We start from the raw sequence: 15,708 nt of genomic DNA, 5'->3' as shown, positions 1-15,708 counted from the left end.
GGTAAGCACCTTGTCAAAGCAGCTCCCAGATTTGTTTGTACATGCAAACTTCCTTCCAAAATGAACAAAATGTCTGCAAGAAATAAACCTGAACTGTCAATGGAGCAGGAAGACACACTCCCTTTGAAGACTGCTTCTCTGGTAGAGAACCACAATGTTTGTATTTCTACAGCTACTAAGAAGGAAAATACATAAACATTTTGGGTTTTTTTTTTTAATTTATTTTTAGAAAAATCACAAGGTTGATAAGAGGTTTTAATAAGTAATTTTTAGGCTTGCAAAAGCTGAAGAAGGATTCAAGAGTCTGGTTAGCCAAAAGCTAGTTTGAGCTTCCCCTGCCATTCTATCCCTAACAAACACCGGCTTATTTCTGTTTTCTTTCTTTACATTTGGCATTGATATGAGTTACCTGCTCATTCATGCAGGTAAGCAGTACATTTCATTTCTTTGTATTTACATAGACCAAATGTTTATATAAAAATCATTTTTCCACCCTCATACACACTTAAAGGTTTTTTCACTTTTATACCAAAAACTTAAATGGGGTAAAAAGAGGTTTACAAATTAATTCTATAACAAAACACTAAAATCTATGTAAAGCTTTGTTGCAAGCTAAGAAACATATACAAGAAATTCTTAAATGAATTATCCTTGGCATACATTCATATTTGAATGCACAGACATATTTACATGTTTAATATCCAAATTCATAAAGACTTCTAAGATGTTCTATGAAATGTCACCTTTCTGTAGAACTTAGCCAGGTGGCTGAAGCACACTAGTAGGACACATACTGCAAAATTGTGTGAAAATTGGAAACAATTAGAATGAAAGCCAACAGAACTGGTCAGACTATTCCTTCCAGACAGAATTAGAATATTCCAGACTTAGTCCTTTAACTGTTATGAGTTGCACAGTTTTTCATGTTACCACAGAACCTTGAAACCTTCCTGTGGCTTTCAAGAGCCACAACAAAGCTCACAAGTGTTTTCAGTTGAGGATGTAATCACAGGTCCTCATCCCAACAGCAATCCTTCACAAGTCCAAAAGCATTCTTCACATGTATGCTATTTAACTTGTTCAATGGATGCTTGTGGAGTGAGGCTGGGTTGTTCTGGTCAGTCTTCCTATTAAGTACTTCGGAATTGTAGTAGTTTCTGTCTTTCAACTGTATATGATAAACCTTCCAAATCCAAAGTATGATGTTATTTTCTGTTAAGTTTTTGGTTATGGAAGTCTGGAGATAATAATCTCCACTCCCCAACATTTCATCCACTACTCCTGAGACATTAATCTAACCACATGTACAAAATCCAATTATAGTTCTGATTTGCAAATCAAGCTTTTCCACATCTGACCAGGCCAGTACTTGCTAAGCAGAAAGAGTCAGATAGGATGAAGGGTCTGTGTGCAACAGTTCAGGAGTTCTACACTAGTTTGGGTGTTCTGAATCTGTACCAGACAGATGCAATGAAAAAAAATGCAAACCCAAAACTTGGAATTTTTGTCTCTTGGATGCTCAGGAACAAGTATCTCTTCCCTGGTGGCCGACCCATGCAGCTACACCCAGATCCATTATTCCAACACAGTGAGCCATTTACTCTCAGGTGCCCACAACATATATCAAGTTATCTGGTTGGTACACTCACTGCATAGGATATTAAAAATGTTTGCACTGCCTGAAAGCAATGGTGTAACATAAAACTAATTGCTTATTGTTTTTGGAGAGGTAAGGAAAAGTTAAACATACTGAATGCACTTGAGACACACCTATTTGTCACAGGAGTACAGAGAAGAATGTGAAGGCACAACATACTTCTAGACTCCTGTCATTAAGGCCATATATAGGTGTGCAGCAATGCTTCACAGGGCTAACCACACAGAAGTACTCAGGTCTAAGTCACACTTCCAGAGGTGTTTCAAACAAAAACTGTTTTCTCATACAACTTCAGACTGTGATTTTTTGTTTCTTTTTTTTTTTTTTTTCCTCCAGGCAGAATACAGGCTCTCTATCCAGTTTCAATGGTATTTTCTTCATCATGTGCTCTTAGTTCTCTAGAAGTGTGCGCTGAACTAAAAAGTGAAAAACAACCAAAAATTAGTACAATTAATTTACTATGTATGTTAAGTTATGTATTACTACATAACAGTATAAGTGGACAACACTTTTTCAGTAAGCTTTTGAAACTGTGGGATGAATTCAGGTAAGCAGAGGCTTGATTCTGTGTAACCAGTACTTGGCACACCAAGGGATATTGCCCCCGATATTTCTTACTCAAATAACAGCATCCTACTAGATCTCTGTAGCTATCTACACTTGCAGTGAAACCAAATATGCAGTTTTGGACTTGCAGTTTTGCAGATGAAAAATGAAATTGGAATATAGTCTGCATAGCTGAGGGAAAAAGTGGGTTACTGAAAGAAAGGGCTAGCCTAGGTTATCTACATTTTCGGCGAGTGAAAGATAAACCCGCACTAAGTTTAAAAAATGCAAACCTGTCTTGCCATGCCACATCACTTGGCTTAATGCAAGACTGCTTCTAACTAGAAGCCAGGGAGGTACATCAACACTGTTATTTCCACAAGCAGCGCTAATATTTGCTGACTCCCACAACTTAGACTGGGAGTAGCACCACGTTGACCATGGTTTCGCAGTTTTTTGGTTCAAAACATGCTTATGCTTGCCTGCAAAATACAACAGAGGTATGAAATTTGGGATTTAACATGATGCCAATATGTGGGCAAGAGTAATCACTTATGATAACATCCCGGGTTTGACTTTCTCATTTAAAATAAACTATGTATCATCTGAAGCCTTTCACACCTGAGTTCTGGTGAGTTATCACCAAAATTTTAGCAGACCTTGACTCCAAGTTATGTTCACTGCCTTTGAACAATAATAAGGCTTGCTTCGCTCATGCACAGCTGAATTGAAAATACCTGCCTATCTCCCATCCTGACTTCAACAGCCAGTCTCAAGTAGATGTTTTCTCCGTGAGAGTTTTATATATTTAACAGCTTAGAGGAAAAATGTTTATAAAGAGGATCACAAGCCAGATGGAAATTTTTAACAAACTGATGAAATAACTGAAAGAAATAAAGTGTAAAAGTGTTTTTGGTTAAGTTACAAAAAACTCCCAGAACTATTTCTGTGGGGTTTAGGTTAAATTCACAGAAAAATAATATTGCAAATTTATACTGTTTTGAGATTGCAATAGTCAGTGTTTCCAAGACATTCGAAAAACTTCAGCATGAGGGTGTACTGACCCGTTCTTTGCTAAACAGTCACAAGGGCTAGATTTTCATCTATACGTTTTCCTCCAGAGCTATCAATGGGTCTCCTCGAAATAATCACCTGTTCCACTGGCCAAGTACCCCAGACAACGATACTTGGAAGGGTGAGATTGGTAGGGTTTTTTTACTTTAAATGAGATCTTTTCACTGCTGTCACCATTGTGGAAAAAACTGCTACTTGATGATTCTTTCATTCAAGAATGGTTCTCTGTTCAAAATAACGTTTTAGTTACAACAACATGCTAGTAATTTCCATCCTCCTTTCCTCCAGCATAGTTTCATCTCTGCCCAAACACTATTAACATTTTTAATATGCATTCTTGCAGACTTCTATATGAGTTTACAACCAAACAAGGTATCAGATTCCAATCAGACAAAATGTACATTAATGAAACACTTATCAGCTAATTGCAGTTATGTATCGAATTAAAGGAGCAGTCTTGTGTTTTCCTAATTGTCTTTAATAATACTTTTGCAGAGAAAATCCAATTCTTTGTTTCCTCTAAGCTCCCATATTTCAAAGACTCCTCAAGGCAATAAACCAATCTGCTCAAAAACCAGAGAGGTAGAGAAGAGTGGCCATATTATCAATAGTAAAATCTTGATTCAATTCTAAGTTAGTTGTCATGGTAGTTTTTTTTTTTAAACAAAACAAAACAATTAAGTAATTTTCTCCACTATGTTAGGTATCAATAAAGTGCATTTACACCCACCATCTTCTACCTAGATTCTTCTCTTACCTGGTGGCTCAGATTGTGCTCCCCGATGGCTATCCATATTCACATTCTCTTCATCTGCTGGGAAACAAAGATGTTTAGCATTCCAGTTCTCTCATCTTCAAAACTGTTAATTAATTGAGATAATTTGAGAGAAGAAACAGCACTGAAGAAACTGGGCTAATCATGGCAGCTGAGTTTCCTTTGTGTTCTCTGCCTGTTAATTTTAATATACATGGTAGATCTTACTCAGTTTCCAAACTTCCCAAATCACAAAACCGCAGTGCCTAGCTGGATGGCTGCTCTATCGTCTCCCTTCAACAATCAGTCAGAGAGACTGAAAAGGACAAAGACAAAGCTTCTTCCCCACCTACCACCCACAGTGCTCCCCAAGTTCTCTGATTCAAGTTGTATCTTATTTAGGTGGAAAGGAAGCAGATAGCAGGCAACAGACAACTACAGAAGAATCATTTGGCAAAAAACATCAGGTAGCTGTCAGAAACCTCATGTGTAGGTAAGCATCTTGTAAAGAGGAAAGGCAAGATTTACAAATTTAGAAATTACAAAGTATTTTTCAGCATGAACATAGTCTCATCCCCAGCCTCCACTCAATTTTCCTTAAAGAAATCTTTTCTTGCAGTCTCTCCTGCTTACTTGTTAGCAGGACATTCTTTTATTTTAAGAAACACAAAGCCTTCAGTCTGTCTGTTTCTGAAAGCCTAAATTTTGGGTGAGGCATTCTTCTGACACTAAGATGTCTTGTAAGAGAGGTTACTCTCTGCAAACACAACTTCACTGTGCTATTAAAAAAACCCTATGTGTAAGATAAATTTCCAGCCCACATATAAATACAAACCTGCATCTCTTTAGACAGTAGAAAACAGGACTAACTTAGAATTCTTACCGCTTTGTTTGAAGCAGAGTTTCTTCTTCTGGTAAGCAATGAAACTTGATACTGCTCCAATTACAGTAGCAACCACAGCACTTACAATTCCAGCTATTGCTCCCTGAGAAGCTGAGAAAAAAATAAAAATAAAAAAAGGTTTGTATACATTTTTCAGAACTGAACTTGTACTGTCTCAAAGTAAGCCCTGTGAACACTTTCAAAAATCAATAAACTGAAATTATATGAAATTGTAGTAATCAACTCTGTCTTTGTGATCAATGAAGTTTATCCTCTAATTTTGTACCCATTGGTTTCTTAGCATTGCCTGTTGTTAAGCAACTTAAGCATGCCTGTTCTAAGTTCCACTAATTAAAAAAGCTGCCCTTTCATAGCCAAATCTAAGTGGCCTGCATGCAATCACTGCAGCAGTATCTCTGAGACCTTAACACTTTCGAATCATTCGCAACAGAGATTTTAAAGAATTAGAAAGCAGAGCTTGAAAGAAAGAATTCTAGATTCCACAGAAGTTAAGTGAAACCCACTACCATCTGTGACTATCTTAGCAGAATATCTGCAATACAGAAAACCCCAGAAACTTCAGACATGCAGACAGTACTATGCACATAAATTTATGTATTACCATCAGATTCTTCGACTTTATTTGGACCTGAGTCTTTTCGCTCTGTAAAAATGAACAAAATATTTAGATTTTACGTGTCTAAAGAACAGTCATATCAGAATTCAATTAAACATGCAAAATTACAAGCCATCTATTATATCTATACAGGGCTAAGCTCTGGCACTCAAACTTTCTGTTTTCAAAGTACAGCTCATAGCAGTCCCAACTTCAGCCTTGGGTGCCCAGCACTTCCACAAAAATGAGTGCAGCACGTCTGTGGAATGTGGTTTCACCAACTTGCTCACCACCAAAGAATACTCAGTGGAGAGGAACAGTATAGAATTGCAGAGTAGCAATCAACTGTATTTTTCCATGAAACCAACTATCTTTTCCTAAAATCCCAGCCTCATTTAATAAATACTCATGCATTTCTCTTAGCAAACTAGGCAGAAGTTCTGTAAATACTATCCTTATTTGTCACTATGCAATTGGTACCGCTGATACAGGAACCTGTACAGATGAAATCACCACACAAGTCTCAAAAGATGTTTCTTCCCTTCCAGTTTTCAAGTTACTGCTCCGAAGGAACCTTGAAAGGTGGAAGCTTCCCAAAAAAATCAGCATGAGTAATCTCTGTCTAGGACAGCTCTCTGAAGAACTCAGTAACCAACAGCATATCTCAACACCACATAAAAGATACTTAAGCAAACTCTGGAATGGAAATCGTGAAGTTGCAGCAATGCACACAGGGTCAATTAACCCCATCCTAATGATCCCATTACTGCAGCTTGGTCCCAATGACCATCGCTGTACTGAGCTACACCATAATGATTAGACATGGTAAGTTACTCACGAAGACCTTAGTAAGCTATGAAATGGTTTTACACTGCTCAGAGTAGATATATCCTACGTCACTTGGAAGTCTAAGGATCAATTCATCCCATGGGAGAGATGAAATCTTTGAGAACACAAGGTGGACCCTCTTCTGTCCCACCCCTGGGGTTCCTAACCACAAGAACTAAAGTAAACTGCAAGTATGCCACAGAAGAACTGAAAATAACACCTGAATGCTTTTAAGAACTTTCCTCACAATTGATTTTGAGATAAATACCACATTCCTTTTTCAGTTTTAACACCATCTTTCTTAGTGTAACAGTAAAATGTTTGAAGGTTTTACCTCTAGACCAGATTGACCTCTTAATTATCTAGGGGGATTTAGCAGAGACAGAACATATCGCTTTTGAACTGGAAGGTATGCTCTTAAGTTTCAGATATCAGAATCAAAGGTGTTACAAGTTAGACCATGTTAACCAGCCTGTGAGGAAGCTTTTACCACAAGCTCAGGCAACCACAGGATCAATATGAAGCACAATCTACTATCTTACCATTGCTGCCACCGCTGCTGCCTCCTCCTCCTCCTGGAGAACTGTTATCCAATAGATCTTTATCATCAAAATCACCTATAAAAAAATAGTACCTTATATGTTTTAAGTTTCAGGGAAAGAATACCTCAAAGCGCATAAGAACAGGGAAGTTTTCTCTACATTGTTCAGCTGAGTTTGTGGTGGATTTAGGCTCAACACCATAGCCACAATAGGCTGATGTTTCAAAAGCCCTCCCAATCTCAATTTGCTTCAGTTTAGTGCTATCCAGTCCGACAGCAGCACTGTTGCCTCTGGACTTCCTCAACAAGTGAGAGAGACATCACTGTCCAAGAGCACACAGCACTGCACAAGTCACAGACAAAGCAAGCAAGAAGACCTGTAAACTACTTAATAAAAACAGCCCAAGTCTCACTATCTTGTTAAAGCAGAGAAAGGACACGGACAGGACCATTTCTTTTCAAGGATGCAGCTGTGAATATTTTTTCAGAATTTGACTTCTAAGTCACAATCAGTCTTTTGAAGCTGTACAACACAGTAGATAGAGGAAAAAAAAAAGGGTTCAACACGAGACAGTCCAGTGGCTACAGTATTTACGTGTCAACAGGGAAGATCTAAATGCAATTCCCTCCTCTGATTTATTGGAGGACCAGGCCCTCTCCATTTCCACCAGACGCTACCTCATAGGGCCTAAGTTCTCCTCCTTCTCTCTGCTGCCAAATCAATCTTTAGTTTACACAAAACAAATCTGTTTCAAGCAGCCAAACTAAAAGCATTGCATTGGAGGATTTTCAGTTGAGTGGCAAAAACACTGTAACTCAGGTGTGCGTGCAAGACCTGAATTCAAATAGCTGCAAATCAGGCAGGAGAAGGAACAAAGACCATGGCTTGCATTCCAGGTAAGGACTCTTTACCGCTATATAATGGATAACAGAATCATCACAGCTGCATCCAACTGAATCTGGTTTGTTCCAAGTCAGGCATAGACAGAGAAGACCTCAAAAGTACAACAGGCAGGGAAGGACACGTATTTTAAGCCTGCCTTTCAAACACAGACTTGTACTTCTTAACCAGGCCTTTGAAAAGAAATCTAAAAAAGATAACCTTTTAAATCTGAGCTTTACCTTTAATTTAGATACTTTTAACATAGGTTAGTTCCTACTTTTAACATAGGTAGTTCCTACTTTTTAGCACGACTAGCAGGGATTCAGTTTGTAAAGATGAAAGGACTCAATCTAATCATACATAGGTGCTCGACTCTAGGCAGCCAAGAACAGCACTGCCCCAAGCATACACACTCATTCTCCCTCCTCCCCACATCATCTCACTTTTAAGTGAAAGGAAAGCGACTGAACAGGTTGTGGAATTTCAAGACTGCTGCAATGCTTATTTGCAAGAAAGTTTTTCCTCAATCCTTAATGTCTATCCAGTGCAATGTCGATGTACATAGCAGGCAATTAACAAGGAGTAATTATTAGAAGTTTAACCGAGATAGCAAAGCCCCATCACGATTCAGGAGTTTTTGGTATAAGCCTTACCAGTGTCTGCAGGTGCACGTGGACCGTGCTTGGGTTTATCTGCACACAAAAGAAAGATTTAGAAAAAGAAATGTTAAGATATCAGAAGTGGACAGAAATACAGTAACTTTGAAAGGGACTAGGAAAGATTAAGCAATACTTTTCTACTGTTTGGGAATTCCTGCTAGGCCAGTCTTACCAGTGTCTCTAGGATTTGCAGGCGGACTTGGCTTGGGGTCATCTGCAGACAACCAGAGTTAGAATAAAGTGAGCAAAGTTATCAGTGTGAAGAGACCAAAAACAGAATACAGTGACCCTGAAAGGCTACCGTCTTACCTGAAAAATTATATTAAATCTTCCCCATGTCATGTCGTTTCCCTTCCTCTTTCCCCTTCTCCCTTTCCCTTTTTCTTTTCCCCTTCTCTTTCTCTTCGCTAACGCTGTATTTGTTTGGTTATTTCAGGTTAAACACTGTACTTTGATGCAATTAGCAGTGTTTCTGCTACATCACCCTGTATGTCAGATCCTTGCTGTAATTGAACATATACAGAGGAACTTGCAAAGTGTTATGCAGCATTTTGGTTTGCACATCTGATTTCTAACACGAAACTTCTCAGAATTTTTCTGCTGGGTACAGATTTCTTGGCTGTTTCCTCTTCTAACCGATACTAAAGACTGTTACCTCACGTATTAAAAAAATAATTAAAAAAAGACAAGATACACACAGTAGAACTAGAAATAAGGTCCCTACAATGACAATTAATTTAGCTTGCCACAAAACAGGAGAATAAGACATATACATAATTATCTCTGTACTTTTTGGTCACAATCTTTGTTGCCCACATCAAATTAACGTTAACACAAACACACGTTAGCACATGGTGATGACTACATTTTAATCAACAGCTGAACCAATCTAGGAGCCCATTTCTTCTGTATGCTGCTTCTCCTTGACGTTGTGTGGTCTTGCTTCCTCCCAGCTCTAGCACAATTCAAATCGGGTTTCCTTAGGCTCTCTGCATATCCAAAGTAAAAAGCCAGGCACATCCAGAGCACAGTTCTAAGCCTCCAAATTAGGCCTGTCATCCTATAAAGGACCCTCTCTCTTCGCTTACCTGAACCATCTGATTCATTCAGCCAATTGTTTCTCACTTAGCTAACAATGTTTTCAAAAATGTCAGTAGTTGTAAACATACTGCTTTAAGAGAGACAAAATTTCAAAGGGCTAAATCAAACAGAGCAGCAAACAGTGGTACTCTCCTGCAAATGTACATGCTGTGTTAGGGAAGCTGTCTACAATGCAACCGCCTCAGTTACAGCTATTGTGTGTTATCTGACTAACTGGATGCACCTTTTACTGACTGAGTGAAAACCAATACTGCAACTTCTACTGCTGCTCACACTCCAGAGCTGAAGTGCATTAGAAAGACCACCTTCCCTCACATTATTTCAAACAGATTAATGCTTCCTTGTGCTACTAAAACTACTTCCTGGAAAAGAAGACACTATTTCAGATTTAGAAACTACTTCCATAAGTAATAGTTTATGGAATTAGTGCCATCTAGTGAAGACACAGCAATGAAATAAGTAGGACTTGGCTAAGAAATGAGTGAAACACATAGAGGTTTTGTGATTCACACCCTGAAAAATGAAGGTAGATAAGCATAAATAGACTGCAATTATTTTTATCTGTATTCTGTTACCTTAATCAACTCAGTGCCCTTATTAAATTTAGGCAATAATTATAGATGGATACTGCACCAAGTACCGCTGAGCAGCATCCATAAAAACATGAAACTTACCAGGATGAAGAGCATGTTCCAAGCTGAAATCATCTTCAAAGAAAGAAGGGACATTTTAAATGTAATGCAAAACCAGACCTAATTTTAGACTATTTTTACACAAAATGTACCTCACAAGGTTTTCACCAGGAATATAATGGCATGCTCATTCAACAGTGGCCTGTGAAAGAGCACCACAGAGCTACCAAGCACTAGCTGACAAATTATATACTGGTTTTGGTGATCATGGTACATGCCATGGGCCAGCTCAAAGTGGGCAACCTCAACACATGCAGATTAAAAGCCAACAGAAGGGATTCTCACAAGGTCTTTAAGCTTGTGAAATCACAATGTAAATTTGTAAAAGCACTAGCAGAAGGCTCCCAAATGTAGAAATTATTTTGCTATTAGGGAAATGCTTTCTTTTACAGACATATCACAACCCTGTGAGCCATAAATTGAAAAAATGTGGCTCTCAAATTAATGTGTACAACTACACTTGATTTAACAGTAAAAGGCATTACAATTCAATTGGATCTCACCATCATAGTCTGGTGGTGGCTTCTTAGGTGGAACAGGCTGCTTTGTAGTTGCTGTCAGGGATGGTTAAAAATAAAAAAAAAAAAGTTTAAATACTATTTAATACACTCTTCAGAAGATACATCACGGACAAATGTAAGCCTGTGCCTACAAAATGAAAAGCACAAGTTTATACAGCAAGACATTTTCCCCTTAAAAATAAACCTTGAGTGTTCTCAAAGACAAATTTCAGTTCTATGCAGTCAGCATTTTGACATACCCATAGCTAAATTTTTCTCCTGGGGTTTAAACAGACCATATGTGGGGGAAGTATCATACTGGGTCATGCAGTGACACTTGGAAACAAACAAATCAAAAGACCACCCACCTCCCAAAAATTGTTTTCCCACCCACCTCCCAAAATTTGTGAGAGTGTAATAATTACCTAATGCATGTACTAAGTCAAAGTCTTCAAAATCGCCTGTAGAAGATGAAAGCAATAGTAAGAATACAGTTCTTTTCTTAATATCAACACATATTATAGTCATAAGCATGTATTTGATCTATCTTTAGGTATGTTTCCTGCTTCCTGCATCAGAGCGTAAGAATATTTTGAGTCACGGCTGAAGACAGACAGTCTTCTCTGTTTCTCTACAGAAAGGATCCAGAGCACCAGAATATATAGTCCTACAGTCCGTATAATGTGCTCGATCCTTTATACTTGCCACTACTATTCTTGCCACAAGAATTTACAAGATTTAAGTGTGAAGAAGACTCTTGAAGCACAGGTCAGTATGAGAGTTACATGACTAGGTAATGGATTTAATACGTTGGCACTAAAAAATGTTTTTTCAAGGGTTTCTAAGACATCTTTTTCCCTAACAAAGGTTAACAGTATGAAGGTAGTTAAGTTCTTAGCAGAAATGAACTTGAGCAGCCTTGTTAACTTCCTAAAAGTTAGTTAAATACAGCTTTCACCACTATGGGCTCTCCACTCCAAGAAGGTTATGTTTCATTTTCAGCCACTAGGAAGAGAACATTCACTTCTGCTGTATTAGGTTAGTTTCTAGAGCTACTGCTGCTTATCTAGTCAACTGCAAACACACTAACTCAATATATTCATGATACAAACTGCTTCCACAACATGAATACAGTAATGAGATTACAGCAGCAAAGGTTTGTAAGATGAATGGACAGCTAGAACAACTGTTTGGGATATTTCCAATAGTACATCATTCCTACTTTCACTGAAGCATGGAAAACCAGAAACATATTAAAGTCCATACTAGCTATTCAAGAAAAAGACATCCAAATGTACTGTCCCAAAGATGCCGGAAGACTTCTTCTACCCACTGAGTATCAAGCCATCCAGAGTAAAACTTAATTCCAGATGGAGCTACCTCAATTTAGAAGATACACGTAAAGCATTAGCGTGTCTGGCCTTTCCCCTAAGAATGTAGCTACAGAAAAGGAATTGGAACTGGCTGCTGCAAAGCACAAAGATAGGAATAAAAAACAAACATAAAAAATCAAACTAGAAGAATAATGTTCCTTCTGCTTACATGACAGGCCAAGAGAAGGACAAGTCATGGGTCTAGTACCAGGAATGATGGATGCTCATATACTTGGTGACATGTTTAATTTCAACTTAGATCAAACTTGAAATCGCTTTCCTTCCCTGATAACTGAACTAATAAAAACCCTTTTTTTTCCAGAGAAGAAACGAGACTAAGATAAATTTTCAATTTTTAATATGTAAGCAAGGAATGACAGCTGCTATAAAAAAAAATTCAATGGAAAGCTTGCGGTTTCCAGAAAACCTCCTTCAAGCTAGTCTGCCATTTGGCCAACTGAACAGCTATAGCAGCCCTGAAATCTGAAGTCTGAGCAACAATTTTCCTGCAATTTTCAAACTGACTACCACCTTGCTCACAGCTAAGTAAGGAGGTAGCACTGCCAGGTCTGTGTCAGAGTGCTTCATGGAAACACAGGAAATTCATGGCTGTAAAGTACATGTGCATGAGTAAAGTACATTTTGAACCTCCTGGAGAAAGTCACTAGGTGTAGATCTTGGACAGAAAACAAGAAGGTATTTTACTTGATGTTCTTCACTCAAGGTGGAGATCATAAGCTCCTTCAGATACTTACCTCATGAAAAAACTGTTTCTCAGAATGCAAAATATTTGCAGGTTGTTTCTCTGAAGCCTATATCATCTTCCAACACAATCTTAAAAACCTAGGTAAAATGAGCAGTTGCTAAGACCAAAATTTCAGTTACCTCTGAAGCTACCCTTTTGTTTAGACTACACCAAGAAACTTCCGTGTTAACAGGCAAAAAAGGTTAAAATACACAAGACAAATTTAAACAGATATTTATGTAGCTGTTCCTCAAACTTAAATTCTGGGTTTGTTTGGTTTCTCATGTTGGTTTCTACATCTCGCAGGCTATAGCCCTCCACGGAGGCATGCCTAAGGTGGAACCCGATCAGATAACTCCTAGTCTGCCTCCAAGGAGGCAGGCAGAAGGATCTGCTGAAGATGCATGTGCCTCAAAACACCCTCTCAGAACAACAACCAGAGGATGGACCACCACCATCTGTTAGCATCATCTATCTCAAGGTTAAAGATATATCATTAAGTCAATTAATGTTACATAGATGAGTATATTTCAAGAGAGCTATTTCTTTTTAGGAGTGGCAGAGGGAAAACCAAGCATATATACCCAACATGATGCTTTAATGCAGCTGAAGTTTCGCCTAGACCAGAAAAAAAGGCTATTCAAGGAGTCTCCCACTGCCACTGTGAAACTTAGTTTGAGAATTCTGAATGGTTCCAGCTGCAGTGCTGTCCCTCAGAGGGAGTAAACCAGCATAAAAGAGTATGCATTCAATGACACTGCTGTTTTAAAGGACTGTTTTCACACACGATCTTCAAGGAGAAATAACTTAGTATGAGACTCCTTACTGCCAATCATACACAAGACGTGTTTTGAGACAGCAATAAACAAACTAGAGAGTTAATAAAAGAAAGAAAAAATCATTCTATATTGACTAGAATTATTCAATATTCTGCAAGCATGATTCTGTTTTCCACGCAAGCAGCAAGATTTCAGGCTTTTCAAAAATATTATTTTCTCTCAATAATAGTAGCAAAGAATGGCAAAACCTAGCTTATGAAACTCTTTACAATAATCTGCATTCTGAAGTGCTGGCAGTCTGCTTTCCCAGCAAAGACTGAGTGTTTCTCCACTGTTCATGACAAAGCTTTGTACATCCTTAAAGCACTTGTTTTTACAACTATACTCACTCATCTTTTAGTCTGTGTAGGTCCAACTAAACTACAAGTTCAATTACTTAGCCTGAGAGAAGGTGAGTACTGGGACTTCAGCTGGTTCCAGGGAAGAAACAATCAGACAACAGATATAAAGCTACAGAAACAGACCAAAGGTAGCAGCAGGATCCAAGAAGATAAAGTCAGCAAGAATATACTGCACTTCCTACAGGTTTAAGAAGTATCCGGTCTAACTGAGCTTATGAGCATTTTCTTAGTCTAAGCAACGATAATCACAAATAAAATATTGCATATAAAGAACTATACAGCAGGTATTTCTAGCACCTAGGGGCATGAGGTGATTCAAGAACATTTCAGAAGCTGGACATGAACTGATAATGTGTGCTCTCAGCTCAGAAGGCAAATCGCATTCCAGGCTGCACCAGAAGAAGTGTAGCCAGCATGCTGAGAGAGACGATTCTGCCGCCTCTACTCCACTCTGGTGAGATCCCACCAGGCGTACTGCGTCCAGCTCTGGAGCCCTCAGCACAGGAAAGACATGGACCTACAGGGAGCAGGGCCAGAGGAGGGCCACAAAGATCATCACAGGGATGGACACCTGTCCTGTGACGAAAGGCTGAAAGAGTTGGGGTTGTTCCTCCTGGAGAGAAGGTTCTGAGGAGACTTTATTGCAGACTTTCAATACTTAAGGGGCCTGTAAGAGAGATGGGAGGAAAAGTTTTTTAACAGGGTCTGTTGTGATGAGACAAGGGGTAATGGTTTTAAACTAAAAGAGGGTAGATTTATACTAGATATAAGGAAGAAATTTTTTACAGTGGGGGTGGTGAGGCAGAGGAACAGGTTGCCCAGAGACGTGGCAGAAGCCCCATCCCTGGAAACATTCAAGGCCAGGCTGGGCAGGGCTCTGAGCAACCAGATCTAGTTGCAGATGTCCCTGCTCATTGCAGGCAGGTCAGACTGGATGATCTTTAAAGGTCTCTTCCAACCCAAAGCGTTCTATGATTCTATGATTTCACAAGACAGATCTTCAGCTGGGTGTCCCCAGTAACCCACATAGTCGTGTCAGATGGGGGAAAACCAGCAGGTAAACCAAAAAAAACAAATATAAACTTTCGAAAAGCTGATGAGCTAGAGGGTATTTAAGAGAGAGCTAAGTAACTATGTAAATAAGAGTCCTTTGCGAAGACCCATCACTGCTCTCAGATACTTACAGCTACAGTATTGGATTAGTCATATTTACATCCCACTGCAAAGCCAACATCAGCTTTGGAAAGTTCCTCCATCAGTCACATGTATGGCAACACACCAAGAAAGGAGATTTGTGATGAATCACCACATAGATCACTTTCTGACTTGAGCAACAAACTGCTTGAATTTTGTTTTTCTAAAAATAGTGGTGCTCTCGTCCTTCCTTCCCTCTCTCTCCAGCATACCACATGGTGCCACAGAACCTTCATGCTGCAGCTGGTCTTCCAGTTGTAAGCCTACAGACCAGGTGACAGTGGTCAGCTTCTTCCTGTCCCGCTGCTGAACATTATCTGCCATTCCACCAGTGGCCAACAAACTTAACCATCACAGAATCATAGACTCACAGAATATCTTCAATTGGAAGGGATCCATAAGGATCATCGAGTCCAACTCCCTGCCCCTCACAGGACTACCTAAAACTAAACTCTATGACTAAGAGCATCATCTAGATGCTC

General features: G+C 38.9%; 1 protein-coding gene across 3 annotated transcripts in view; it reads right to left on the bottom strand.

The window, feature by feature from the left end:
* Positions 1-218: 218 nt before the first annotated feature.
* The window catches only part of CD99 (CD99 molecule (Xg blood group)), a 34,983-nt gene continuing 19,493 nt past the window's right edge, over positions 219-15,708 (bottom strand). The window contains exons 2-11 of one of the 3 annotated variants that reach the window (XM_054084964.1): positions 11,160-11,195; positions 10,738-10,788; positions 10,217-10,249; positions 8,614-8,655; positions 8,436-8,474; positions 6,901-6,975; positions 5,537-5,578; positions 4,915-5,025; positions 4,035-4,091; positions 219-2,073 (exon numbers count right to left, since the gene is read on the bottom strand). In XM_054084964.1, coding sequence (XP_053940939.1) covers positions 2,048-2,073; positions 4,035-4,091; positions 4,915-5,025; positions 5,537-5,578; positions 6,901-6,975; positions 8,436-8,474; positions 8,614-8,655; positions 10,217-10,249; positions 10,738-10,788; positions 11,160-11,195 — 512 coding nt within the window. In that variant the 3' untranslated portion in view covers positions 219-2,047. Of the gene's footprint in view, positions 2,074-4,034; positions 4,092-4,914; positions 5,026-5,536; positions 5,579-6,900; positions 6,976-8,435; positions 8,475-8,613; positions 8,656-10,216; positions 10,250-10,737; positions 10,789-11,159; positions 11,284-15,708 lie in introns of those variants that run through there. The other 2 variants (XM_054084972.1, XM_054084980.1) reach the window with 2 other exon arrangements.

This window comes from Cuculus canorus, chromosome 1 (assembly GCF_017976375.1).
Source record: "Cuculus canorus isolate bCucCan1 chromosome 1, bCucCan1.pri, whole genome shotgun sequence".
Taxonomy (NCBI): Eukaryota; Metazoa; Chordata; class Aves; order Cuculiformes; family Cuculidae; genus Cuculus; species Cuculus canorus.
This window is presented reverse-complemented; position numbering and strand designations above follow the sequence as displayed.